At 58.5% G+C, this 27,075-nt stretch overlaps 1 protein-coding gene across 3 annotated transcripts; it reads left to right on the top strand.

The window, feature by feature from the left end:
* Positions 1-1,054: 1,054 nt before the first annotated feature.
* TRIM29 (tripartite motif containing 29) lies at positions 1,055-26,877 on the top strand. Of its 3 annotated transcripts, none has more exons than XM_058687053.1 (10): positions 1,055-1,978; positions 9,949-10,044; positions 10,825-11,058; positions 12,283-12,481; positions 15,035-15,136; positions 17,501-17,593; positions 19,627-19,722; positions 21,118-21,216; positions 22,692-22,768; positions 25,714-26,877. In XM_058687053.1, exons 1-10 carry the CDS (start codon positions 1,175-1,177, stop codon positions 25,774-25,776), a joined length of 1,863 nt encoding a protein of 620 aa, XP_058543036.1. In that variant the 5' UTR covers positions 1,055-1,174; the 3' UTR covers positions 25,777-26,877. The 3 variants fall into 3 exon arrangements, with proteins under 3 accessions (XP_058543036.1, XP_058543035.1, XP_058543037.1); XM_058687052.1 differs by having other exon boundaries at positions 21,115-21,216; XM_058687054.1 differs by lacking the exon at positions 21,118-21,216 and having other exon boundaries at positions 1,062-1,978.
* The last annotated feature ends 198 nt before the right edge of the window (positions 26,878-27,075 follow it).

The raw sequence follows: 27,075 nt of genomic DNA, 5'->3' as shown, positions 1-27,075 counted from the left end.
AGAAATAATGTAAGGGCTGCATGCATCTCGTTCGGGCTGCTAGGATAGGCACGACTTCTAGAGGTCATCTTCCACTGAGACGTTCAGGCGGCTCCGTGACACCCCGGCTGAAGAAGGAACATCGGCAGCTCAGAGGCCTTGGGTTCGAATCTCGACTCTGCCACTTGACGTAGGCCAGCGAATCATCTTCTTAGAACTTCCGTTTTCTCACCTATTAAATAGGGTCATTGGGGTGCTCTGGGTGGCTCGGTTGGTTAAGTGTCCAATTTTGGCTCCCGTCATGATTTCACGGTTCATGAGTTCGAGCCCCACGTCAGGCTCTGCGCTTCGGATCCTCTGTCTCCCTCTCTCTCTGCTCCTTCCGCCCCCCCCCCCCTTCCCCACTCTCTCTCTCTCGAAAATAAATGAACACGGATAAATAAATGAAAAAAGGATCATCGAACAGGTCATGGTGGGGTTGAAACGAGCTCATGTAGGTGATATACCTGGGTCGATGCCTGGAAGTTGGCAAGTGGGGTTCAGTAATCAGTAGCCACTTCGCTGCCCATCCTACAGTCCATATCGAACTGCACCCACCTTTCCCCTTAAGGTGAGAAGCAAGTTTGCCGTCCCAGGGTGGGGAATCTCTCCTCTGAAATCCGGCAAATTACAAGGCTATTTGGCTTGTGTGACCCAATTAATAGCCCTCTGTCTCGCGGGCCTCTGCAGACACCTCACCTTTCGCCCCAGGCGCCCCTTTGGCTCAGCAAAGCCTGCCCACCTGCGAGGACAGAGGCCCCCCCACTTCCTCAGGAGAAGACGGTGCTTCGTCGGAAGGAAGCAGGCCGTGTGCTTGCTGAGCTGTGGAAAATAATTAAACCAGGGGAGGAAAAAGAAAACAAAAACCCAGGTCCTTTAGAAATCAGGTTAGGTATGAATGTGCAGGGCGTGGCCCCCTGTATAATTAGCCGCTCTGCTGGCTCTGGGAGCTGCCTGCTCCTCCTGGGCCCGTTGTGTCAGGCTTGGGCCTGCTGCCCCTCCTCTCCCTCTGCTCCTCCTCCTCCCCCTCCCCTGTTCCCTATAGGTGTTTCTCTGGGCTCTGCCGCCTGTCCCACTCCCCTCCGAGACGCCGGCCCGAGAGGTCACCCACCTGCAGCCCCAGCGAGTCCCAAACACGCCTGCCCAGTGACCCGCCATGGAAGCCGCGGATGCCTCCAGAAGCAACGGGGCCAGCCCGGAAGCCAGGGATGCCCGCAGCCCGCCGGGGCCCAACGGCGCCCTGGAGAACGGGGCCAAGGGCGAAGGCCAGGATGCCAAGACCACCAATGGGCACGGCGGGGAGGCGGCCGAGGGCAAGAGCCTGGGCGGTGCCCCGAAACCGGGGGAGGGCAAGAGCGCCCTGTTCTCGGGGAATGAGTGGCGGCGGCCCATCATCCAGTTTGTCGAGTCCGTGGACGACAAGGGCTCCAGCTACTTCAGCATGGACTCCGGGGACGGCAAGAGGTCCCCCTACGCCGGGCTCCAGCTGGGGGCCGCCAGGAAGCAGCCCGTCTCCTTCGCCGAGAAGGGGGAGCTGCGCAAGTCTATCTTCTCGGAGCCCCGAAAGCCCACGGTGTCCATCGTGGAGCCCGGGGAGGCCCGGCGCAACAGCTACCCCCGGGCCGACGGCGGCCTCCTCCTGCGCTCCAAGTCGGGCTCCGAGGAGGTCCTGTGTGACTCGTGCATCGGCAACAAGCAGAAGGCCGTCAAGTCCTGCCTGGTGTGCCAGGCGTCCTTCTGCGAGCTGCACCTCAAGCCCCACCTGGAGGGTGCCGCCTTCCGCGACCACCAGCTGCTCGAGCCCATCCGGGACTTCGAGGCCCGGAAGTGTCCCCTGCACGGCAAGACCATGGAGCTCTTCTGCCAGACCGACCAGACCTGCATCTGTTACCTCTGCATGTTCCAGGAGCACAAGAACCACAGCACGGTGACGGTGGAAGAGGCCAAGGCCGAGAAGGAGGTAATTTGCTGGGGCCTCCTCTGCGCTGGGGGCTCCCAGGGTTTGGGCCTCGAGTCTCATCGGTCCCTGGCTCTCTCAGGATACGTTTCTTGCCCCTCTGCGCCTGCAGGCTGGGGGGGCAGAGGCAGTTCCCTCATGCTCTGAGGCCTCTGGAGACAGGGGCACTGCCTGGATGAGCAAACGGAGGGGCAGGAATGACTGAGGGCCTGACCAAGGTCATAGGATAAATTCAAGTCTGATCAGAGAATCAGTGCTCAATCCTGAGCTCTGCCTGGCTGGGGCGATTCTTTTTTTTTTTTTTTTTTTTTTTAATTTTTTTAATTTGAGGGCCAAATAATTCTTACCACCTGAGCAGGACTGACCCCTGGGGCAGGGGTGATGGGGGAGGGGGAGGGCATTTGGGGGCCACTTAAACGTTCTTTTCTTCTGGCTTTAGAGTTTGCATTTGCAGTACAGAGGCTTCTTGTTGTTTATCTGATCCCCGGGCCGGTCTCTTGCCGTCCCCAGTGGCCTCCTTTGTCCTTCTCTCAGCTGGGCCGGCCCTGCGTGCTTTGTGTGGTTGCGTGTGCACGTGCCTATGCTTGTAGGTGGACACTACTTGGCGAGGGTTGGAGTTTGCGTGTGGGCGGGATGTACGTATATATGCGTGTGTGATATGTGCGTGTGGGTGTTTAGTGCATATGTTTGTGTAGGTGATGCGTAAGTGTTTGCATGGGTTCTGTCGACGTGATTGCGTTTGGGCTTCCACGGGGAGGAGCAGAGGCGTGTGGAGGCTTGTGAATGTGCTACACCTGGGGAAGGTGTTCTGGGCCAAAGGCTCAGCTGTGGTTGCTGCCCCTAGCCCCGTGGATGCTGCGTCCTGCTCTCTTGTAACACCAACACGGCGGGTGGCCGTGGACAGCCTCCCCCCGCCCGGCGTGAACCTCCTGGTGCTCAATGTGGGGGACTTGACCTTCCTCAACAGCTTCTGTGACCATCCAGATGGGGCAGCCTGGGACTCCTCCCTGCTCAGCCTTCCTGACCGAGAGTTGGCCGATTACTGTCTTCCTGCACCCCTGGTGCCCACAGCCCTGGGCAGAGAGAGACAGGTTACAAATGAGGAAAGACTCAAAGATCCTTTTCAGAGGCCTCGTTTAGCCCAGGGAGGTGTTTCCTGTTTCCCGACTCCCCGGACCCCAGCCTGGCTTCAAGCCTCACGCTGGGAGACGGGGCTGGGGCAGAGCCGTGGAACCCGTCCTTTGGGAGCTTACCTGGGGAACCACAACAGAGCAAGGGCATCATCCTCATCCACTGCAACCGAAACCCTGCAGAGGGTTCTGGGAGGCCTGACCGAGGTCCAGCCCTGGGGTTTGCCTCTCGTTAGCCGTTGGACTGTGGACAAGTCCCTACCGCTCTCTCAGTCCTGGTTTTTCCATGTGTGAAACCAAGGTGTTGGACTAGACTGGTGATTTTCAAATTCCCCCATGGAGTCCTAGGATTCTTGGAGATGTCTTTGACACCTCCCCGACAAGGAGGGGGGCAGATATTGGTGCCAAGAAGGCAGGGGCTTCCGGCTCCCACTTCTACAAGCAGAATACATTCTTATTTATCTGTTTTATACGTAGGGTTTGCCCAAAAAGTGCGTCTGAAACAAAAGTATCACCTAAGAAAAGTCCAAGTGCCCCTGGAGGACTCGAGGGTCTTGGTCAGCCCTCTGTGGAGGCGCCAGAAACTCAGAGTTCACCTTCCAGTGCTTGGGGCTGCCGCAGGACTCAGAGACACAGCCCTCGCCCTTGAGGGCTCATGATGTAGGTCAGGAGGCAGAGCTCAGACGCACAAACAAGCCTGGGGAACATCCGCCCAGTTACATAGAAGCAGCCGTAGATCAACATCAACTTGTAGAGGGCGGAATGCCAGGCCAGCTGGACTGTAGCAGTCTCCTCTGTCTCCTCCTTCACCTTGCAGACGGGGACACATGCCCAGGGAGAGGAAGGGATCTGTGCCAGCATGTAGAGGAAGAAGCCCCCTAATTCTCTTCCAAGATTTGAGAGCAACTGAGAGGCAGGGCATTGAGGGGATGGGATCCAGGATACGCGTGCTTTACAGGGGCTTTCAGAGGAAAATGTCTGATCCGCCGGAGTGACTAACGGTGGGAACTTCAGACAGCGTGTGTGTGCGTGTGCACGAGCGTGCACCAGCAGCCAAGGGGGGTAGGCAGGGAGTGGTGTGGGCCAGCCGGGAGGCTGAGCTGGAGCACGGCTGTTTGTCTAGGCCTGGCTTTGCTGGAATGTCAGACGTGGGGGACGTTGGCACAGAGCGGGGTTAGTGGGTTGATTGATTGAAATGAATAAGCGTGTCAATCCTGGCGTCCTTTGGAGGCATCCCCTGCAGACCCAAACGTCAACCCACACACAGGTTTTTTTTGCAAGGAGCCCTGTCCAGAACCTGTTCTGCAGGCCGGCCGGTGAAGGCCCAGGTGAGGTCATCTTAGAGCTACCTTGAATGGTTGCATTAGGCTGCAAAGGACACCCAGGGCTGCGGGGGTGCTCATCTCCTGGGTTTCAACTCTCCCTGGAGCCTCTGAGTGGAGGCAGTATTGGGGAAAAGGTCACTTGATGCGGAAGCATGACAGTCCTTCCTCTGGTGGATCCAAGACCAGAATGTTCTAGTCCCGCTCCACAGATGTCCTCCGGTCTGCCCTCCTGCCTCTGGATGGGCTGGAGTAGGCTGATGAGATTACATTGCACATATCCCTCCTTTTCTGTGTCTCAAGGCCCGCCTCCTGCCTTATCCCAAGTCCCTCCCGCTGCATCGACTCGGGAGGGAGGACTCCTCCTGGCCCATGGCTGTCTGCTCGAGGGTGACCTGCCCGGCCTCTGCACCACCAGCCGCGTGGCCGTGGCGTGGGTCTGGCCTGGGCTCTGGATCGGCAGCCTGGAGAGGCATGAATGGGGGAGCACTCGCCTGTGGGTGCCGAGGGGAAGCAGTTTATCCTGTGAACTATTTGGAGACAGGGGAAGAAAGGGACCAGCAGGTGGCAGGAGACGCATCCGTTTTTATGGACACATCTATGCACCAGATGTTTACATGTTAGTCCTGACAACAGCCCCACAGGGTATGGGCTTTTGCATCTATTTCATAGATGAAGACAGGGGCTTGAAGGTGCTAAGAGACTTACCTGAAGTCACAGTGCAGAGCGGCAGAGCTGGGGTTCGGACTGTTCCGGTGACTGTTTCCTCGCTACCATTTTTCAAAACAAAGTTTATTTATTTATTTTGAAAGAGAGAGAGAGAGAGAGCATGAGTGTGCGAGCGACAGGGTGAGAGGGAGACAGAGATTCCCAAGCAGGCTCCACGCTGCCATCACAGAGCCCGACCCGGGGCTCGAACCCACAAACTGTGAGATCAAGACCCGAACCGAAACCAAGAGTCAGGTGCTTAACCGACTGGGCCACCCAGGTGCCCCTCTAGTATTTTAAACTTTGTTTTCAGGTGATGGCAGGCCTTGGGGGTGGGGGGGCACTGGGCCCAGTGGCTCCCAACAGCCATCCTTAGGTTGGAGTCACCTGGCGGGTGAATCACGACACTGCTCCCTGGGCCTTTCCCTGGGAGGTTCTGGTTCAGGGGTTTGAGGCCTGGGATCTTGTATTTTTAAGTCTCCCTTGGGGATTCTAACGTGGAACCAGGTTGGGAGTCAGGGATCACGTCCAACATCACCAGGAGGAAACTGAGGCCTGGACAGGCGGGCCGACGTTCTCAAGGGCCCACCGCTGGTCTGGAGCCAGCCTGGGTGGTACTGTGTCTGCCCCCAGTCGCCCCTTCCCTGTCCTGACACCCGAGGAAGCAGAAGGGACAGTGAGCCTCAGTGAGACAGACTAATGCTGGGCTGTTTGACATCTGGGTGGAAATGGGGAAATCCATCCAGCATTTCAGATCCTTATCCAGATAATTACCATTTGTCTGAGAGTACAAATTTGGCAATTAACTGGCTCATTTGGCAAATATCAGAGCCAACGGCCTGTGCGGTCAAATCAAGCCAGAAGAGGATCACAGCCTCCTCGCCCCCTTCCCTGGGGGCATGCAGGTCACATGTCCAGGTGAGCGCTCATTCGGGTGTGTCTGAGGGCCCCATCGGATGGAGGCACCGGCTGCTGTGCCATCACTCTGCTCTCAGGGAGACCTCTGGTCCCCCAAGGCCAGAAGGATTTGCAGGCAGGGTGGCTTACCCAGTGCCCATCCCGGGCAACAGAGCGGGAGGCAACCAGACGAGTGTAGGAGAAGGGAACAAAGGAGGCATTCAGGGACAGGCCTGGGCAGGGTGGAGGGAATGAACCGGGAGTAGGAGGAAGTGATGAGGAAGGTGCAGACAGCGATGGAGGGGTGGGGAGCTGAGGCCCCAGCAGCAGGACCGAAGGGGAAGGACGCTGTCCCCGAAGATGCGGAGAAGAGGCTGCAGGTGAAGAGGCCACATACTACGACCTGAGTCCTTTGTTGTATCTTGGCCGTAGCCACTTTCTAGTTGTGAGAACTCGGGCAAGGTACGTCATCTTCTTAGGCCTTCGTTTCTGAATCTGTGAAATGGGGTGACACCAGGTTAAAGGAGACAACGCCACACGTGTAGGTGATATTCAATAATACAGTTAAGTGTCGTTCCTCCTCCTAGTGTTGTGGGGGAACCCAGGATCGCGGAGCCTTCCTACGTTATCTTATTTCCTACATCCCGCCTTTTCCAGCTTCGTGCAGCCCTGCTAAGCGGGCAGAAACTGCCAAGGGCCACGCAGATGCTGGCTGCGTCCCCAGGGGTCTCACCCCAAACCCTCCTCTCCGAAGAGCGTAGCCCTCATCCCAGAGGCGAGCAAGGACCATTCTAGCAGCACAGGGCTCCCAGGCCAAGGGCCCTTCCCTGATCCCGCTGCGTCCTGCAAGTCTGGTCTTGCGAGGCCCCCTCCCAGCCTGTGTCCGACTTCCCCAGTGCCCCAAAGAAAGAAGGAGACTAGTCTCTCCTCCGCCCTGAGTCTCCCGCCCACTGCTGCAGACAGTGTGGCTCCATTTGTGCCCCTGCCCTCACATGTTTCCAGATCCGCCGCCTCCCCCTCCTCCCCTCTGGCTCTCCTCGCCACACCTCTGCCAGCCCCGCTGCCCTCTTCCCTCCTTCTCTTCCGCAGGATGGGCTTCTAGGGTCCGCCCTGGCCCCGGCTCTCCATCGTGCTAACCCCTTCCTTCTTACTCCATGGTTCTTCCACTCTCTTGGCCGGCGAATCCACGCTTGTCTGGTGAGACTTCTCCTCACCTGCAGGCCCCAGCCCGGCCTCATGTCCCCCCTTCCCGCCACAGTGGCTAGCAGGTGCTGCTGGCTGCACGTGACTCCTCTGGCCTTCACCTTCTCTGGTCATACCTTTTCCCACTGGCAAGGTCGGCCTTCCCTCATCCCCATTCTGCTTTCCCCAGGGTCCCCCGGGCTTCTGTTCCCCACGATGCAGGCCTCTGTGTGTGCACCCTTCACTGTGTATCCCAAGGCCGCACCTGTGGTCCTCACCTCTGGACACCAGCTAGGCCCCACCTGATCGCACTGTCCCCCCCCCCCCCCCCCCCCCCCACTGGCCTGTGCCCCGCTGGCCTGCTCGCCACACTGCACTCACTCTGCCAAGCCTGGCCTGAGCGAGAGCGTCCGGCACGGCTCCTGGTCCACGGAAGGTGCCCCACACAACACGATGCTGGGCCACAGGCCGGGGCTCTCTCTGTGCTGGGCACCTTCTGACAGCTTCACTGTCCTGCTCCCAGCTCTTCCCATGACCTCCTGGGGGGCAGGCCTCTTGTTGTGTCCACGGAAGATAGAGCCACCGAGGCACGGAGCACTTAAGTCGCTTTCCTGGGGGCAGCGGTAACTGGATCCAAATGTTTAGACTCGCAGTCCCGTGCTGTGGGTGGGCTCCCTGCTGGATCCCCCAGCCTCGTTCATGGGAGGGCTGCCCCTGCCCCCCACCAGCCACAGGCCCGGGGGTGGCAGTGAATGCACTTTCCTTCTCTGCTTTCCTGTCCATCAGGCCTTGTTCTGGGGGTGCCGAGGTAGGGGAGAGAGGGCCCGGCCAGTTCCCCGCCTCCAGCCAGGTCAGGAAGTGGCTTCCAGCTGTCCCCTTGACCTCGGGCCTCACCCAGCTGCTCTCCCGGGATGGGCAAGGTGCCTGGCACAGACCCATTGTCCAGACTCTTGTCTCTTCCTATGACCCAGGTCCTTCCAGGCCACTGGATCTGCTCTACTCTCTGTGGCCTGGGCTCTCGGGCCCTGCATCCTCAGGGAGCGCGAAGGCTGAGTCTCCGTGTCCACAGTGGGGTCTTACTCCTTTGCTCCCCCACCGCGGTGTCTATCAGCTCCTGGCTTCTCCCCAGCCTTTTTCCAGAGACCAGGCCGGACCCTGTCCTCAACTTCCTTCATTCTTTCCTCCGGACCACCATTTTCTCTCTCTGGTGATGGCGTTTTCCACATTACGGGATTTTCAGCCCATTGCCGGTGGGGCGGATGCTTACTGAGAACTCAGAGTCTCCTTGCCTGGAGGGCACAGGAGCGTGGGCAGAGAGCGGGTGGGATCAGGGGCCAGGGAGCTCCACACCTCCTGCCCCAGGCCTTCCCCATCTTCTCCACCAGCTCCCTGGCCCTCTGGGCACCCTTTCCAAGAAAGCCAGGGAAGCTGTCTCCACTACCAATCCACTCCCCTTGGGCATGTGCTGAGGGACCCCAGGTGGCCTCCTGTCGTCCGGGTGGAGCACTCTAAGTGTGACGTGTGGCGAAGTCTATACCCGACTCAGGACTCCGTGCCAACGGAGCTCACATTCCCAGCGGTTTGTGGCCTCCTCATCTTGACTCTTCCTGTGGGTTCCTCAAAGAGGCAGCTGGAGAAAGGCTTGGAACTCTGTGTTCAAAACCCAGGGTAGTGGGGTGACCGCAAGCACCCCAAGGCATTCTCAGATGCCTTAGTCTTCCTGCCTGTTGGATGGAGATCACCCACCAGTCTTCTGAGCTGGAAGGTGCTTTGAGAGCACTGGCAGGGGGCCCAGCAGAACAAAGAGGTGCTTCCTGGCTTGGCCTAATCGGCTTGGCCTTGGCTTCATGCCTCCCCTTTCGTCTCTGTGGTAGCTGCTTTCCAGAGAAGGCATTTCCCCAAATGGAAGGAAAGTATTATCCATACTTTCCATATCCATTAGAGCTCCCCTCCCAAGACACCTCTCCTTGGTCCCCTTCCCAACCCACCCCAGACCCCAGCAGCCTGTGTCCTCCCCTGAGCAGAGGTCCCTGGAATCTCTGCTTGTCTTCTCTTATCCTTCCCTCTGCCCCCCTATCACTGCCTCACTCACTGGTCTCCCCTTCCTCCTCCAGGGACCCTGAATAGAGGTCTCCATCCTGCCCAAACTGCAGACTGCACTCTCTTTCCTGTAAACAGGTTTATAGCTGTGCCTGTCCAGACAGGAGTCCCCGCTGGTTGCAGCCTGGGCTCCTGCTTGCAACACAGGCCCCACGTCATGGCACAGAAACGTTGCACACTGTTACTGCCACGGGATACTCCCTGGGCTGGGCTGGGCTGGGCTGAGCTTGGCTGGGTCCCTTGCTCCCCCAAGCTTGAAGGAGACAGGAGCTTTCTTCCCTCTCCCCAGTGGCCACAGGTCCATTGAAAGGAGGGGGAACCCCATAAACAAACCTCCTTCCTGCTCACTTTGGGCGGGCAGACCTGGCGGAGGTTTAGTCCTTATAGAGACACAGCTGGGATGTCCAGCCCCCGAGGCCCGAGTTCATAGCAAAGTAGTGTTTGGCTTGTTGCTGGATTCCTGATGAAGGGCACAGTGCCTGGCATACCTAGGGTCCCGATGAATGTCTGCAGAATGGAGGCCAAAGGGCTGGGTGGCGAACCTTGCCCAAGCCGGCCCCCTGGATGGGTCCACTCCTGGATTCTCTGGTGCTCCTCCTCCCTGACTTCTCCAACCTTGGCTCCTTCCCTGCAGACAGAGCTGTCGCTGCAGAAGGAACAGCTGCAGCTCAAGATCATCGAGATTGAAGACGAAGCTGAGAAGTGGCAGAAGGAGAAGGACCGCATCAAGGTGGGCTGCCTCCATGCCTCAGCCTTGCCGTGGGCTCACCCCACCTGTCCCACCTGCGAGGAGCCAGGCTTGGCCCCCATCTATGCTGCACACTTCTTCTGGCTCCTCCCACCCCTCTGGCATCCCCACCAGTTCCCCTTCTAAGTCTGGGCCAGGCATTTGGGTGGGATCTTGTCCATCACCTTGTGCTCATTTGACATCATCCTAGCAAATAAAGTCCCTACATCAACCGGTCCTCCAGGGCCCTCCATTGTCTGGTCTGTCTACCAGACCACCCGGCCACCAAATGCATGACGTTGTCCTTTGACTTGTGCCAGTATGGCTGGATGTATGCCTGCCATGGTTTGAGTAACTACCAACCACAGTCCGAAATCACTGACTCTTGACCCTGGCTGCATAAACAGCCCATCAATTCACTTTCTGAATGATGTTTGGTTCTAGCTGAGTTTCATAGAGCACAGCCTGACTCATGGGGGAACTTCTGGGTCTCTGGAATCGCCCAAGGTTGGAATGATGGCTCTAGTCAACCCACCCAGGGAGGAGTCACAGATAGATAAGGAAGAATGGGCTGTAAAAAACCCTGGCCATCTCTGTCAATAGATGATGTCAATGGTGCCTTTGAATGAGATTCTTAACCAAACAGGCTTGCTGGGTTGGGGCAGTAGAAATACCCTGCCTGTCTCTGATTCTGGGTTGGGAACCTAAAGATATATCCCTCGAGTGAGTTTCTTTTTAATTACGGAAAGCCTTTTTTCTTCTCTCCTCTCACTCTGGACCCAGAGCTTCACCACCAACGAGAAGGCTATCTTGGAGCAAAACTTCCGGGACCTGGTGAGGGACCTGGAGAAACAAAAGGAAGAAGTGAGGGCTGCCCTGGAGCAGCGGGAGCAGGATGCTGTGGACCAAGTGAAGGTGATCGTGGATGCTCTGGATGAGAGGGCCAAGGTGCTGCATGAGGACAAGCAGACCAGGGAGCAGATGCAAAGCATCAGTGACTCAGTGCTGTTTCTGCAGGTAACAAGGACTTCCTCCACCATTCAGTCCCTCAATTCTTCCATCTGCTTTCCCAGATCTTCATCCAGCATCCATCGGTCCATCATTCATTTATCTATCACCCATGTGTCCATCCATTCACCCACCATCCGTCCATCCACCATCCATCCATCCATCCATCCATCCATCCATCCATCCTCCATCCCATCTGCCCATTTACTTTTTCCATCCAAGCCATTTTCCTGTCTACTCTAAAGATGGCACACAAATATCACCTTGTACCAACTTCAGTTGATATGTATTAACGTTGCTTCGGGCTCAGCAGGAAAGAGTTCTGGGATTGATTAGCGATGCCTGCTGTGGTTGTGGGGGAGTGGCATGTAAGCGCTACCCATGTGTTGTCCTTGATCTTATCTGTGTGTCTATTCATCCACCCATCCTTCCAACTGCTAGAGTGTTTTGGGTACTGCAGCATGCCCAGGACTCTGCTAGGTGCTGTGGAGAATGGAAAAGTACAAGATATGGTTTTTGCCCCCCAGGAGCTACAATCCAGCTGGGAAGATAAGATGTGTACAATTAGAGAGCAATATAGAAGAGTGTGTAATTAAACGATAAAGCATGTGGTTCGGAAGATAAGTTCTGTGGAAGCTCTGGGAAGGGCAAGCAGGCAGGAGTAATCTAAGACAGCTTTGTGGAGGAGATGGAATTTGAACTGGGTCTTGAAGGCCCAGAGAGGTTTGAGAAAGAGGAGGGACTCTCCAGTGAGGGGGAAGGGAGGGGAGAAGCACAAAGCGTGAGGCAGGCTTGAGTATGGCACGTAAAGGTGGAGGTAGTGCCATGGCTGACCCAGAACATTCTAGAAGTTCCTTGCATTTCCTTAGTGCTTTCACTCCCAAAGAGGCTACAGCTTGTGTCACTCTCATAAACCCCTGTGAGGTAGGATGAAGTGTCCAGTTGTGGAAGTGGGAACCGTAGAGTCGCATATCTGACTACCAGCTCCATCAGAGCTGTTAGCCTCCGGTAGAGTTTGGTCAAACCCTTTCATTTCACGGAGGGAGAAACTTATGAGGACAAGTGTGGCTAGTTGGTAGCAGAGCTGTGTCTTGAATCCAGCGCATTTGGCTCCGGGTACTGAGTCTTCCAGCTGGACTGAGAGCCCCCTGCAGAGGAGCCCCCCCCGCCGCCCCCCCCCCCCCCAGCTCCCAAAGACCTAGAAAGCTAATGGCTTCTTTCCTTCCTTGGTAGGAATTCGGTGCATTGATGAGCAATTACTCCCTCCCCCCACCTCTGCCCACCTACCACGTTCTGCTGGAGGGGGAGGGCCTGGGACAGTCGCTTGGCAACTTCAAGGATGACCTACTCAATGTGTGCATGCGCCACGTTGAGAAGATGTGCAAGGCCGACCTGAGCCGCAACTTCATTGAGAGGAATCACATGGAGAACGGTAGGTCCCTCTGTGGGCAGGTCGCACGGCCACGGGCACTTTCCTCTGAGGCCAATCCCTGCTGCCTGGGCTGGCACCTAGCCAGCCAGCCCCTCATTGTTCCAAACCACCCATCCCACCCGAGGGATTCGGGGATTGTAGGTCTCCATTGAACTTGCTGCCAAGGTCATGCAGTGATTACAAGGGCCCTCAAGGGCAGCGAACGTCTGGGCACTGGCTGCACAAATGCCTCCTCTCTGTGGGTCATCCATCAAACTCAGGGATTAATTTCATTCAGGTCTACATCTGATTATGGAGCTCAATCCAACAGCTGTGTGGGAAAGCAGATGCTGCCATTTGTAAGGGCCAGACGCTAACCTGGTGGCTTTGCAGACTCCAGTAGACATGACCTAGAACCGCATCATGCTTGGAGGGAGAGCTTACCTGTCACCATGGCTACACTGAGTGGTGTTGAGCCCAGAGGCTAGACCTGGCCTAATGGGCTGGCTGGGGACAATGTGATACATGTGTCTCAGTGATTCACCAGCTCCCCTGAAGTCAGCTTCTCTTCTGAGTCATGCTGTCCCCCGCGGAGGCCAATTGAATCATCTCATAGAAAGCCTCCTCATCTGAGAAACTAGTCCATTAAGTCTTTTCTCACCAGCCCAGCCTAGTCCTTTCAGGGCCTGAAGCCAGAGCACTTTCTCCCAAGGCCCCACCCGGTGGCCTGGGCCCAACACGGGGCCTTAAGGACACTTCTGGCTCCAAACAGCCCAAAGGAAGTGAGTGGTCCCTGTCTTTTGTCTCCAGATGGAGCATGTGATTCTTTGGGGATGAGAAGGGGATAACGGCGTGCAGATGTGCTGAAGTTTAGGGGGGCATCTATATATGTTGGTGATGGTGCCATCACACGATGTCCCTGTGAAATGTGAGGGACATTCAGTCACACCTGAGGGTTCTTGAGCCATTGCAGCAAGACGATAATTTGGCTTCAAGAGGCATTCAGATCCTGAACTCCTCCTAATGACAATGGTGATGACACTGATGGCGATGGCTAACAGTGACTGAGTACTCCCTGTGTGCTGGCCTTGTGGGAGCTCTCCACTTACCGCAGCTTATTTTCCATGCTGGATGGACTGCATTTCACAGACGAGAAGGCTGAGGCTCGGAGGAGCAGCTTTCCGAAGGGCACACAGCTAAGCAGGGGATGTAGTTAGGATTCACACTCAGCTACTCAGTTTTCCACGTCTTCCCCTCCGAGAAGCTGCCGCTGCTGGTGGCTGTGCAGAGGGGTCGGGGAGTGTGACGATCATGCTCCCTGGGGTAGGACCTCGAGGGCAGAGCCCCTCATCTGAGGTCTGGCCAGACCAACGAGGGTGGCCCTGACTGGGTCAGGGTGGCCTGTGAGCCCTACCGCCTGCCCGCCCGCCGTGCCATTTCTAGGTCATGGCCGTGCTGGCCATGGCCTCTGTGCAGGTGTGGCCCGGTGCCCGGTGCAGAGTGTGCAGGGAGGCGCTGCTGATGTCAGTAGCCCTGCACCTGTGCCTGGGGCCCTGGGCCTCCACGTCGGTTCTTGGTCGCTGCCGTGTTGTTGTTGGGAGTGTCCCTGGCTAGGGCGGGGTGGCTGGGGGGAATGGGTGGGTGGCCAGTGAGTCAGACCTCCTCTCCTCCCGGATGCCAGCCTGCCCATCAGACCAGGGACTCAGCCTTAGGCCCGGAGACTAAGAAGCACCAGATCGCCTTCATCCGGGGCTTGCCATGGTGGTGGAAGGGTGGGTGGGGGCTGGGCCAACACCTAGGAGGGCCTACTGTGTGTCGGGCCCCTGCTAGGACAGGTGGTGGAGATACAGGACGGGGGTCTGAGCCTCCTCTCGTTCCTTCTCTTGCCCCAGGGAGAGGGAAGGGCAGAGGGAAATTAGAAGATGGGGAAGTGGCGAGAGGAAGGAATGGGGTGGGGAGGGCGAGCTTGGCTCCACAGATCTGTTTGGGTTTGGGGGTTTACTGGTGGGTGGGGGTGGGGTGGGAAGAGTCAGTGCCCCTCCCATTCAGCTCACTCCCCTCTGCATGCCTCTGCTCAGCCAGCTGGATCCCTGGCCATGGGGGTCAGCGTGAGGACATCATTCCATCCCCTTGGGCCACCAACAGTGGCTGGGACAAAGTGAGAAAGTGCGGACGAGGGCTCCCACCCCAACGCTGCCCTTATGGGCCATGTGACATTGGGCAAGTGGCTTCACTTACCTCCTGAGCCGCAGTTTCCTTGTCTGTCACATGAGGATGTACACAACCAAGAAGAAACGGAGATCGGTAGTGCCTTGTCAACTGCAAGGTGCTGTCCCTGTGGCCTTACTGCCAAGGCTCAGTCCAGGGAAGCAGATGTCCCACTGTAGAGTCTCTCTCGCCTCCTGGGAGCTCAGGAGCAGAGGGCAGGGTGTTGCCTTCTCTGAGGTCGGAGACTCTTGCCTCTCCCTGGGACAGAGGGGCTGTGGGCCAACTCAGCAGAGCCCAGGGATGCCCCCAAGGGCCGGCTTCTCCTCTCCACTTGCCCCTCTGGTGACTGACCCCTCTCCTTCCCAGGGGGCGACCACCGCTACATGAACAACTACGCTAACAGCTACACGAGCGAGTGGAGTGCGCCTGATGCCATGAAGAGATACTCCATGTACCTCACGCCCAAGGGTAAGGGAGAGACCCTGCCGTTGCGGACCACGGGCCCGGAGACTCAGCCGGGTTGCGCCTTGGTCGAGTGACCGTCACTCGGTTTGCCTCGGGAAGTCCTGGAATATACCCGCTGTCCCAGTAGAGCCTCGAACGGTGCCCTCTTTCACCCTCAGAAGCATCTGGGTTAGAGATAAGTTGCTGGCACCCTGCCCCTCATGGCTTCCCTCCCCTCCGGAGGGTCCCTGCCTCCAGTCCGAACCCTTCCTTGCCTTTCCTCCCGGAGGGTCCCCTGGCCGCTGTTTTCACCAGCGGCCGTCTGCCAGGCCTGAGCCGTGTTCCGCTTCCGCTTGAGTGTTTGTGGTCCCGTGGGAGGCTGGCTCCTCCAGAGCCAGTCTGCTCCTCAAGGGCAGGAAGACCGATGGCTGGCTCCACATTGCCTCACCTCTCCCTGCCGTGCCTGCCGCCTGGCCCTCTCTCTCTGGGCCTGGACGGTCCCAGCCGGGTGGGGGTATAGGCCAGAGCCTGCCTGTCCTCGCCCGGGGCGGTAGGTAGCCTGTCGCATTCTTTTGCACTAGCAACAAACCACAGTAATGCCCGTTACATAAGGGTGGGTGTGCCAGGCCTGTGGGCCCTCAGACAGAAGGTGTGTGAGTGGGGGTGGGGGGCATCGGGAGAAGAATGGGGGTGTGGGGAAAGGTGGGAAAGGAGACCGGAGACGTGGGGAAGGCGCAGGGAACTGGGGAGGGGGGGGCCTCCAGGCCAGAGCGCTGATTCACACACCTCAGACACACACACACACACACACACACACACACACACACACACACACACACACCATGGGAAGGGCGTAGGGGATTTAGAGAGATGAGCTCAGCGGGAGAAAACTCTGCGCTCCACCCAACTTGAAAACAACACCTGGGCTCTGGCAGAGGCATGGCGAGGCAGCTGGGCACCCCGGGTGCCCCCTGCCCCACATTCCTGGCGAGGCCTGCCCCTTCCCGGGGCTCTGTCCCAGGTCTGCCAGTGGCTGAGCTGCACTAACCAGCCTCCCCAGTGTCCCTTGCCCAAGCTGGTCCCTCTGAGGACCCCGGTGTGCATCGATCGCTCCCCTCGGCTGGCCCCTGCTGGGCTCCCCTGCTCTGTGGAAGACCGAGGAGAGTGTGGGTTCCACCGTGAGTCTGGTCGTGGGGAGGGGAGCAGAGCAGGAACAGGGGTGGAGGGAGGAGCACAGAGCTGCCAAGGGGCTGTCCCAGAGCCAGGACCTGGTGACCTTGGCCTGGTCACTGCCCCCTCTGAGAGGAGACAGATTAGGCTCAGATGCTAGGAAGCCTTTCAGCTTGTCACTGAGTCAGGCTGTGACATTTGTAGGTGGAAGAAACAGGTTTATCCGGTGTCCCCGCCCCTGCACGGAGGACAGGAGGAAGGAGGAAATTTGCCCTCTGGGAGCTCCCAGGCTCAGGGTAGAGGCAAAGGAAGGGCCAGGGAGAGTCGGCAAGGGGATCGGGAAGCAAGGCCCACCCGAGGGCCACTGGCATGAGTCTGGGGGCCCCGGGGCAGTGGGCTCGGGCAGGGAGACTTCCCGGCGGAGGTCGGCTTCCAGACCCCCCGAGACGGGCAGTGTGCTCAGTAAAGAGGCGTGGCTGCGACAGACAGAGGGCACCTAGGTGAGAGGAACCACAGGCACAGGGGTTTAGAGAAGGACCAGCAGGTGCTGGTTAGGTGGGAGGGGAGGGGCCAAAAGAAGGACCCTGGCACATATGGGGAATGTGTTTTCTTCACCTGTGAGGTGGGGGTATGAATCCCAGTCTGCTGTTCTCTCAAGATTGTGGGAACCCGAATTTGGAGGTTGCCGTGCAGTGTAAGGTCTTGTCCCCGGACGGGGAAGCACCAGAGAGGTGTTTGTGGGCACCCGCTCACCATCTCTGGAGAGCTCTCGCTTGGCCCAGGGCCTGATGCCTGGGCCCCCTCCACGGTTGCCGTGATCCTCCTTCCTCAAGGGCGCCTCATTTCCTGGCCTCTGGGGTCTCATTCACACAGGGGACTGGCTCAGGAGGGAAGTGTTGGCTTTTCCAGCCTCTGGTGACCTTCAAAGCCCCCTGGATAGGGTGACCATATGCCCCGTTCTGTCCAGGTTTACACCTGATGTTCTTGCATACTTAATAGCCCTCCTTCCTTCTCAAGTGTCCTGGCTGGAGGGCAGATTAAGTGACTGCCTATCCTAGACCCAGAGGAGCTCGGTGGTGAAACCCAGGTCCTGAGACAGTCAATGGGGGCTGTTCGGGGACAAGGAGTCCCATATAACCCCCAAGTCAGGAGCCATGGGCCTGCCTTGAACCAGACCCACCTTTCTGCAATGATGGTTCCTGCTCGTCTGCTTCACAGGTGGGGCTAGGACATCGTACCAGCCAGGGTCCCCCAGCCGCCTCTCCAAGGAGACGAACCAGAAGAACTTCAACAATCTCTATGGCACCAAAGGTGAGAGAATGGCCCAGTGTGTAGATGGGCAGGGCCCGTGATGTGGGGTGAATGTGGGGGCTGAGGCGGGCTAGGGGCCCAGAGACAGGTGGGAGGGGGCCTGCTGAGCTCAGAGTGTGTGCGTGTGAGTGTGCGTGTGTGTGTGTGTGGGGGGGGCCGGGTGTGACCTCATTAGTTGGGCTACGGAGAGGCAGCCGGGCACCTGGGCATCGCTGAGTCCGAACGATCTTCCTCCCCCTGAAGGGTGAGTCAGGGAGACTGGGAGCTGGGGTTAGGTGTAGAAGCTTCCCTTAGCAAGCATGGGGACACAAGGACCTGAGGGGGACCCGGTCCTTTATTGATTTGGACACTTCTGCATGGAGAAGTCACGGTGGTTAAGACAGACTAGTGTAGCTGTAAGACCCGGAGAAGGTGAACTAGGGGTGGAGACGTGGCTTCCTCTGGGAGAGCTGCCAAACACAGAGACCCCTCTGCCCGGTGCACCGAGGGCACCGTCGTGCCAAGGGTAGGGCCATGCACCCCAAGAACCCAGGTTCCGGGAGGCTCTGAGGTGCGTGCCAGCCATGTGCATGGAAGGAGGGGATTGGGGCATCTCCACCAGAACCCCCACCTCGGATGTGGCACCGGGAGGTCTGAAGAGGTGAGGAAGGGGGTGGGGGACCTCTTCGGTGAGGACATGGGCCCTCAGAGATCTGGCGGGTTGGAGGGTCAAGGGCACCCGTGGACAGGGCACTGGCCAGGCCTCTGTGTCGGGACTGGGTTCACATTGTTACGACCACATGCATGGTAGACGGTGCATTCCCAGGCAGACGCTGGGTCTGTCCGGCTCACTGCTGCAAACCTGGAGGGGGAAGCTCAGCAAACACGAGTTGAAAGAGAGGAGGAGTGGAGAGTGGACAGAAGAGTTGAAAGAGTGTTAGGAGTGGATCCAAACAAGTGGATGAAAGGGTGTGGGCCTCTGGCCCCTCGGAGCTCTGGGTGGGTCTGCTCCCCAGGGGCCGTGCTGGAGAGCCCTCCTGAGGTCCCCTTGGCAGGGGCTCACGGTGGGGTGGGCAGGCGGCCGCAGCCATCTCTGACCACCAAGCCCCAACGTCAGCCCCAGGCAGGCAGCTGTGGGAGAGGACCACCAGGGAGGGGGCTGTCCGGACTGCTGAGAGGGAGGGCCCGGGATGGCTGCGTCGTCCATGGGGGGCTCTGAAGCCCCAGACTTGAGCATCCCCATGGTGCTCCTGCCGTTCTTTCCGTGCCCTCCCCGCTGCCTCTCCTCCTCTAGACTACGGGGCATACTTCCAAACGGACACTTGTCCCCCTGTTCAACTTGGCAAGCAGAGTTTCAGGAGTAGCATCAGCCGTTTCCGTCCCGGGGTGTTCGCATGTGTTTGTATTTATTTGTTCTTTCGTTCATTCCTCCATCAACCATACAAGGAAATCTTCTAGGAACCGGGCTCAGTGCCAGGTGCTGCGCGTGATGCTGGGCCAGACAGGCCTGCCCCCTGGCCCCATGGAGCCCGGGGGGGACACAGACGATGAAACTTGCCATTAGGACCCAGGGGGACGAGGGGTGCAGGGTGACGTGAAGCCTGAGGCCGAGGCACACGCAGATTTGGGGGAGTGACAGGGAAGCTGACGTCAGAAGATCCAACATATTTGTTGAGGATGGGGAGCAGGTCGGGTGTCTGTGCCTGGGGCGCTGGGGGAGCTCAGGGGTAGCTTGGATGGAGGGTGGAGTGTTGGAGAGGAGAGAAGGGAGGTGAAGCCGGGAGGTGGAGGTGCCGGTGAGTGTGGGGGCGGGCGGCCCAGGAAAGTGCTGTGCACTGATTGAGGACTTGGCACCTGAGTCCCGGCCTTGAGGTTGGGCAGAGACGTGCAGACACCTTGTGGTTTAGCACGAGTTTGATGGCAGGAAGGATTGGCAGGAAGCGGGTCGGGGGCTGGACAGATTGGCAGAAATGGTCTCGTCCTGCCCTCTGAGCCCCCATACGAGGCTGCACGGGGGGAGCACAGGTCTGATGCCTCTTCCCGTGTCCTGCCAGGTAACTACACCTCCAGGGTCTGGGAATACTCCTCCACCATTCAGAGCTCTGACGACCTGCCCGCCGTCCAAGGCAGCTCCTCCTTCTCCCTGAAAGGTGAGCGGTCCCCACCCTGCCCTGCTTTTCCCATCACTCGCTGAGCTCTATGCTGGTCTCTGCTCCCTCCCTCACCAGCCACTCGCCCTGTAGGGCATAGACCCCCGGCTTGAGAGCCAGGGAGCTGCCTCCACCCGTGCCTCTGCTGTTAGAGAAGCGCGGGCCACACCAACGATGGCCACTAACGATGAGCCACATCGTCAGGACGTGACCATGCCATATCCCCACTGCCACCCCTGACACCCCCAGGGTGCTTCCATTGGGCCTAACTTTGGAGTCCTCCCGCTGCAGAACTTGGTTCATCCGGCGACAGCCGGCCTCAGTTGACTCAAGAGCCCTGTGGCCACGTAGCAGCTGCCAACACGCTGCAGAGTCAGAGTCCTGTGAAGCCTTCTTTCGCAAAGGCAGGACTACACCACTTCTAAGGCCTCCCGAGTCTGACTCTGCTCCCCAGAATTCTTTGATGAAGCTGAGCGGTCAGTGACTCATGCCCCCTGAGGTTGGCCAGGGCCCTCGTGTCTCTTCTGAAAGGCCCCAGGGACAGCTCTGTGGACTCCGGTCTAAGCCCGTCTGTCTTTGGACAGGCATCTGGCCCGGAAGCAAGGATAAGCAGGTTGGCCAGAGTCAGGGAGGGGGAGGAGAAAGGGGCTGTGCAGGGCAGCAGACCCCCAAGCTGTGGCCTCCGAGGGTGGCTTTATCAGTCAGCTGTCCCTTCCGGGCTGGAATCCCAGCCTGTACCCAGGGCTGGGATTCTTGGAAGGACCAGCTCCCTTGCTCGCCTTACAAGGCAACGTGACCGGAGGGTCCCAGCCCGCAAGACCCCCACGGATGTCCTCTCCCCGAGTCAGGCCCAGGAAACCGGCACTTGCCCTGGCCTTGTCTGCCTCTTAGCACATCCCTCCCTGCTCTCTGGTCAAGCCTCTAGATCAGAGGCCACCAGTCAGGGAAGACAGTCACCCTCCGGTGTGATTTGGAGCTTTCAGGCTTCCCTGGATCCCCCCATTGGCCTGCAGTACCTCCCCTGTCAAAGGCTTGGCCCGAGGACAGCCCCTCCTCAAATATACCGAGCCTCAGAGGAACAGCCCAGGAACATCTGTGGTCGCCTTCACACGGATCAGCCCATCCCAGCCAGTAATGGCCTTGGATGGGGGTTCTGGGCAGGTGCCTGCCTGTGTGCAAGCAGAATCCGCACACCGTGCCCCCCCCAGCCCGCCCCCACCGCCGTGAGGGTGGACCCCACCTGCACCTACTCCCGCGGCCCTGGAAGGAAGCAGAGATGCTCAGCGCTGCCTGGATAAGGCTGCCAGAATAACAGCGCCCCGGGGTGAGCTGTGACTCCCTCTGGCCCCTCCTGGGACCAGGCCGTGCTGCTAATGCCTCTCTCTCTCCCAGCAGGCACTGGGAAAGTCCCCTATCAGTTCACCACCTCGGGACAGGCCACCACAGAGTTTTTCAAACCCCTGGACGGCAGTGGGCTGTTTAAAAACAATCCTGGTACCTGCCTGTTTTCCCTCCCCTTGTCTCTCCCACAGCAGGGCAGACGGGACATCCTATGGGGCTCTCTGCCAGTTCTAGAGGACCCTGGTCCCTCCTCCCCAGAGTCCCCTGGAAGAGGGATGCATCCCCGCACCCACCACCCCCTCCCCCCCCCCCCCAGCACCCTCCCTAGCTCACCCTTCCCCTGGACTTCTGTCTGCTCTACGAGGCTGGTCTCCTGGACCACACTCCCCGGCCCCACCCCCATCCTCCCCTCTCTCATGGCTGGCATGGGTTTTTCTTTCTGGGAACTGAGAATCGAGATCTGAATCCCCCCCTCTCTCCATCTGCCGCTCAGGACCCGTGGAACCCTCTCTTTCCAAGGCTTCCCCCACCCCCAGATGCGGGGAGAGACCTGGCTTCTCTGCTCTGTCTCCACCCTCTTGCGGAGGGCAGACCAAGAGAAGGGTCAGCCTGGCTGGCAGCCTGGCAGGGCTGCAGGTGGTTTCTGGGCCTGACCAGCTCATCCTCCTCTAGAGCAGCCCAGAACAGGGCTCCGGGCTGCCCCAGCCAAGGACAGACCCTGTTTATTTCTTGAGCTTCTCTAGTCCGGGTCATAGTCTGTTCCTCCCCAGGCCCTGCGGACCGTCCCAGCAGGCCGATGGCTGAGGCTGACAGTGCCTTCCACTGTTCTGTGGTCCAGAGGTCCTCCCAGATCCCACTGGGCTGAAGGGGAGTGGGGTAGGTGGGAGGATCAGGCCCGGGTAGCACCCATGTGCTCTGGGCTCCGTGGGCTTGCTCTCTTAAGCCCGGACCATAGCCACCAGGCAAATTACTGCCTGTCCCTGGCCCCAGCCTCCCGCCCCACAATAGGCCAGAGGCAGAGGAACTGGGCAGGAGGAACGTGGGGATGGGTTTCGACATCCCACAAAACCTGCGTTCACATCCCGACTGCCGCTCCCTTGGCCGTGCAGCTGGGGCCAACCGCTGAGCTCACAGAAACGGGGTGAGGCTGAAGGAGAAGCCACGTGCAAAGTCCCCACGGTGGTGACAATGGAGCCCTGTCCAGGCAGCGTGGGCAGTTGGAAAGGGCGCCTCCTGGTAGAAACCCTGGCAGGTTGTGCTCATGGGAAGAGACAGAGCCAGTGGTGTGAACCTTCAGGGCGGGTGGGGGGAAATCCTTGGGGAGTAATGTGAGCCCGACCTGGATTTGGCAGCCACACTCCCCTGCGGCCTGGCCCCACCCTCCTGGCCTGTTCCTCCTCCCTCTGTCTGGGTGCCTTTTCCCTCTGGCCAGCCTCCCCAGGGTTTTCCACTGCCGCGCCCCCCCCCCCCCCACAGCTGCTGCATACCTCTTGAGGGGTAGCCACACTTGGTAATGGGCTGGATGGAGCTTGGTGGTCACTTTGGAGATGGCACCCGTGTTGCTGTGGTCCTGGAGGCCCTGGCTGCCCAGCCCCTCTCCCTCTGACCGGCGCCTCCTGTTTCCGCAGGCTATCCCTCCCTCATCAGGAGCCAGAGCCCCAAGACCCAGCCCCAAACTTGGAAATCTGGCAAGCAGACTTTGCTGGTGAGTAAGGGACTGCCAGGAGAGCCTGCCTGGGCATAGGTGTGTCCAGAATGGGCACCGAATGGGGCTCCCCAGGGGCAACTTCCCAGGGGAGGTGATAGGGGGATGGGGACATCTCTGGGATGGAGGGGGGAGGCGACAGTGGCCTGAATACGGACACTCAGCAAAGGGTAGTAGAGACCTAGGCCTAATAGGCAGTGGGTCTGGGTAAGCACACACTTTCTGGGCCTCAGTTTTCTAATCTGTAAAGTGGGCAGCCCTGGGGTTTTTTTTGTTTTTTGGTTTTTTTCATTTGGCAAATGGCTGCTGGGTGCCTGTGTTTGCTGAATGATAGCTTTGTCCTCATCAGCTCTGACAGTGTGATAGTCTCCGTCCAGGGGACAGACATCCTAGTGACGGGTCCCACTTTCCTGCGGCCATTCCCCAGCTCTGACAGCACAGAGGCCATGGGGGTTATAGTGCGGTGAGGCAGAGGCTACAGTGTTAAGAATAGAGATGTTTTGGGTCCAATAGCTAATGACCCTGAACCAGGAACTGAAAAGCCACACAAGAGGGGAGCATGACTTTGGGGGCCAGCCAGCTCATGGGATCCCAGATTCCCTCTCTGAGACTGTTGCCCCCATTTTATAATGTAGTACTGAGAGGAAGTGACCCCTGATAACCTTTAGACCTGACCCAAGACCTAGGCAAGCAGGGGCTTCCTCCCTCGATAGGCTGTGCCCCCACCTTCTGCTGTGCATATCTCTTTCCGCTGACAGAGTCAGACAGCTGCCCTGGGGTATGGGTGGCATCAGGGGCTCTGCCGGGGACAGGGGCTCGAGTCCCTCGCTCCCTGCTGTCTTTGCATTTCGAGGTCAGAGCGTGGGGAAGTGATTTGCTCCGGGCCACGGTGACTGGGGCTGGTTTAATTGGAGAGAATCTTTTAATTTGCTGGTGAGGGGAGCTAAGTGATCGTGTGTGTAATTTGGAGCTGGGTCCAGGGGCATTGTAGCAGCAGGACTGCAAAGAGCAGATACGGGGAGAAAGAAAGAGGGTTTTTGTTCCTGGACTCGGTCCTTCCCTTCCCAACCACATACTCTCACCTCCGAGAGCCTGGGTCCCAGCAGAGAAGGCTCATTAGCACTGCTTGGCAGGTAGGGTTCTGACGTCCGCAGCTCGCACCCAGCACTGGAAGGATGCTCGTATGTACGAGGCAGGTGATCGTATGTGAAGAAGGCTGGCCTGGGGGTCAGGAGGCTTGGGGTCTGGCCCTCACCCTCTTACCGACTTGCTGTGTGACCTCATGTGAGTCCTTCTTCCTCTGGGCCACAGTTTCCACATCTGTAACGAGAGTCAGATGGCCTGGATGATCTCACAGTCCTCCCAGCTCTGATGTGCCATGACCCTGAACCAGGGAGGGGACAGGGGCAGGCTGGGAAAATGGGGACAAGCCCAGAGGCCTTGAAGCTCTGTTCCTGCCTACCCACCACCCTGGGCTCTGAACAGGACAGCACCCTTCACTGACCTGTGGCCCATTTGCCTGACCCAGCCTTCCAGAAAGAAAGAGTTCATCCATTTCTAGGTCTATTCATGTTGCCTTGTTGCCTACCTTTGGGTCCAGGCCTATTCTGCCACTGGGGAGCTATGTGACTTTGGCCACGCCTTTCTCCTTCCTGGGCCTCTGTCTCTTGCGTTGCTTATTTTTAAAAACATTTTTTTTTTTTTTTTTTTTTACTTTTAAAGATTTTGTTTTTTAAAAGTAATCTCTGTACCCAACATGGGGCTCGAACTCAACAACCCTGAAATTAAGAGTCACGTGCTCTACCCACTGAGCCAGCCAGGCGCCCCTCTTGCATTGTTTAATAAGTGGTTTAACCGAGGTCTGAGCTAAGGACTCGGCCCCCACATTCCTCAGGCCCCCAGTTCTGCTCTGGACCAGATGTGGGCAAGGAGCTACCAGTAGATACAAGTTTCTGGGCAAGCAAGGTCAAGGGCAGGGGCTGGAAGCATCCTCGGTGTCTCCTGTACCGGCATCAGTGGAGGGTGAGATGGGCTCGGTCCCTGACCCAGCTCAGGGACAGAGCCACTTCCAGAAGCCCACAGAGGGGCCGGGGGTGCTCACACAAGGCAAGCAGCAGCGAATCCCGGCCTCTTCGCTGCCGGAGGATTTCTCAGGGCCCTGGTGAGCTGATTGGGAGCAGAGTGGGGGGAGGAAAGTTGTTGCTGACTCTGTGCTGAGGACGCTTCCTGAATCCCGATGAGGGGCCAGGATGAGAGAGGCGAAGGGGCTGGGGTTGGGCAGCTGGGTGTTGACCTGCACCCTCTCTGTCAGTGGGAGTCACGCGGAGACGACAGAAGCAAATGCTTGAAGACCCAAGAGGTCATTCGGAGACACGGGTGGAATTGGGGGGCGTGCTCTGGAGCTAAAATGCTAGGGTTCAAATCCCAGCTCCCCTACTCAGCTGCTGGGTGGCCGTGGGAAGCTGCTTAGCCTCTCTGTGCCTTGATGTGTTCATGTATAAAACAAGGATGGTAATAATAACCCACTTAATTGGGTGGCTGTAAAAACCTAAACGGGACCATCTATAGAAGACCCTGGTAACAGCATAGTGCAGTTCCATAGAGGTGAAAGCGTATACAAATGGGGGCTATGGCGGGCTGGGGGGTGTTCCTGGGCCACGGAGAGGTTTGATGAGGGGCTGAGGTTCTTGCTCACTTACCGACGGACGGGAATGAGCTGTCATTAGGATATGAGCCCAGAGACTCTAATAATGCTGGGGCCCGACCCCGCTCACAAGGCAGAGAGAGCTTGCAGGCGAGGCCGCAGGGCCCTAGAGTTGTGGGTTCAGGTTACTGCTGCTTCCCGCGGGGACATTAGGCTAGGGGGTCTGGCTAATAGGCTCAGCTTTCATCTGCCTCCTCTAATGACTCTTGTTTCCCCCCCCCCCCCCCCCCGCCCCTTGCAGTCTCATTACCGACCGTTCTACGTCAACAAAGGCAACGCGATGGGGTCCAACGAGGCCCCGTGAGCTCCAGACGGACAGAAACGAGGCACTGCCACCCCTGCCCTCCCCGGCTGATCCTATTCCTCTTGCCATCCTTCTCATCTGGGTGGATGGGAGCCTCCCCCCTCCTCCCCCATCAGCCATGCTCCATCCAGGCCCCTGGCCAGCGTTGGGACTTCTGATGGTCACCGTCTTTCCTGTGCTCAGAGGCCAGCCGTCGCAGGGGTGGGACATAGGTGGGCCTGCCTCCCCTAATCCACCACCCTCCTCCAGGGTGGATTGCTGGGGCTCCCATGGGTGCCCACGTGGTAGCAGCCTGCCTCTCCTGCCCCCCCTGCTGTCTTGAGGCCTATTGGCCATTTCTCTCCAAGGCTCCTTCCCGTGTGATGTGGTCAGTAGATGCTTGGCCAAGATAGTTGCCCATCTTCCACCCGCATGGGCCCACCTTCTTCTTCCCAGCAGCCCGGCCCCATCAGGAGACTGGCCCTAAGTGCCCTGCTCTGGTCCTGCCCACCAGTGCCCAGCCCGGAGGAGCCTGCAGGCCCTGGCCACCATGCAGGAAAAGCTCCCAGTGTCTGGCATCATCCTGGCCACTTTGGGCGTCACCATATCTACTCTGAGTCTGAAGTCCCTGGGAATGGGCTCTCCTGGCTGTTATGATGGTCTTAGCCAAGATACTTCCCTCTTCCACCAGCTGAGATAAGCAATTTCCTCACCATGATACAATCCATCCACGAAAACAGCTACTGGCCCAGCTGCCCCAAGGGAAATGCCATTTACCTATGGAATTTTCATGGCTCTGCAACTCTGTGTCCTCTCCAGCAATGGCAAGTGAGCAGGTGGGGGGGAAAGTGGGGCTGGGCTGGTAACTTGCAATTTCCACGTAACTGCCGCTGTTTCCCAGGGTGCCTTCCACACTGCTCCGCACCCGTCTTCCTCCTCCCTCTGACTACCTTCCATGTCACACGCCGTCATGGGGCTCGGGGCCTGCAGAGGGGACCAAACCAGGAACGGCAAGGTGGGGCCCTTCCTCCTCTCGCTGTCCCTCCCAAGGGCCCTGAGGGTTCCGGGGAGGGGGACATTCAGCCTGGGCTTTCCCCTCCTGAATAAACCATTGATCACCCACTTCTGTACTGAACAAGCATTTCTCAAGGGTCACCAGAGGGGCCCTCTGCTGAACACTTCCCCACCGCTGGGGGCATTGGAGTCATCTTTCCTCTTTCCTCCAGAAGACGTGGCTCCTTTAGGTCTCCCTCCTCTCCTTCCCCACCTCCCATCAGAGTCCCTGGGGTGCAGTGCAGGAGACTGGACCTTTGTCAGGCG

The sequence above is a fragment of the Neofelis nebulosa genome, chromosome 10, assembly GCF_028018385.1.
Source record: "Neofelis nebulosa isolate mNeoNeb1 chromosome 10, mNeoNeb1.pri, whole genome shotgun sequence".
NCBI lineage: Eukaryota > Metazoa > Chordata > Mammalia > Carnivora > Felidae > Neofelis > Neofelis nebulosa.
Note: the sequence above shows the minus strand (reverse complement) of the source record. Positions and strands in the feature narration are given on the sequence as shown.

Coding starts and splice junctions, on each gene's coding strand:
- TRIM29 (XM_058687052.1), top strand. CDS start 1,175: ATGGAAGCCGCGGATGCCTCCAGAAGCAACGGGGCCAGCCCGGAAGCC. Junction 12,482..15,034: donor GAGGAATCACATGGAGAACG/GTAGGTCCCTCT, acceptor TCTCCTTCCCAG/GGGGCGACCACCGCTACATG. Junction 15,137..17,500: donor CATGTACCTCACGCCCAAGG/GTAAGGGAGAGA, acceptor TCTGCTTCACAG/GTGGGGCTAGGACATCGTAC.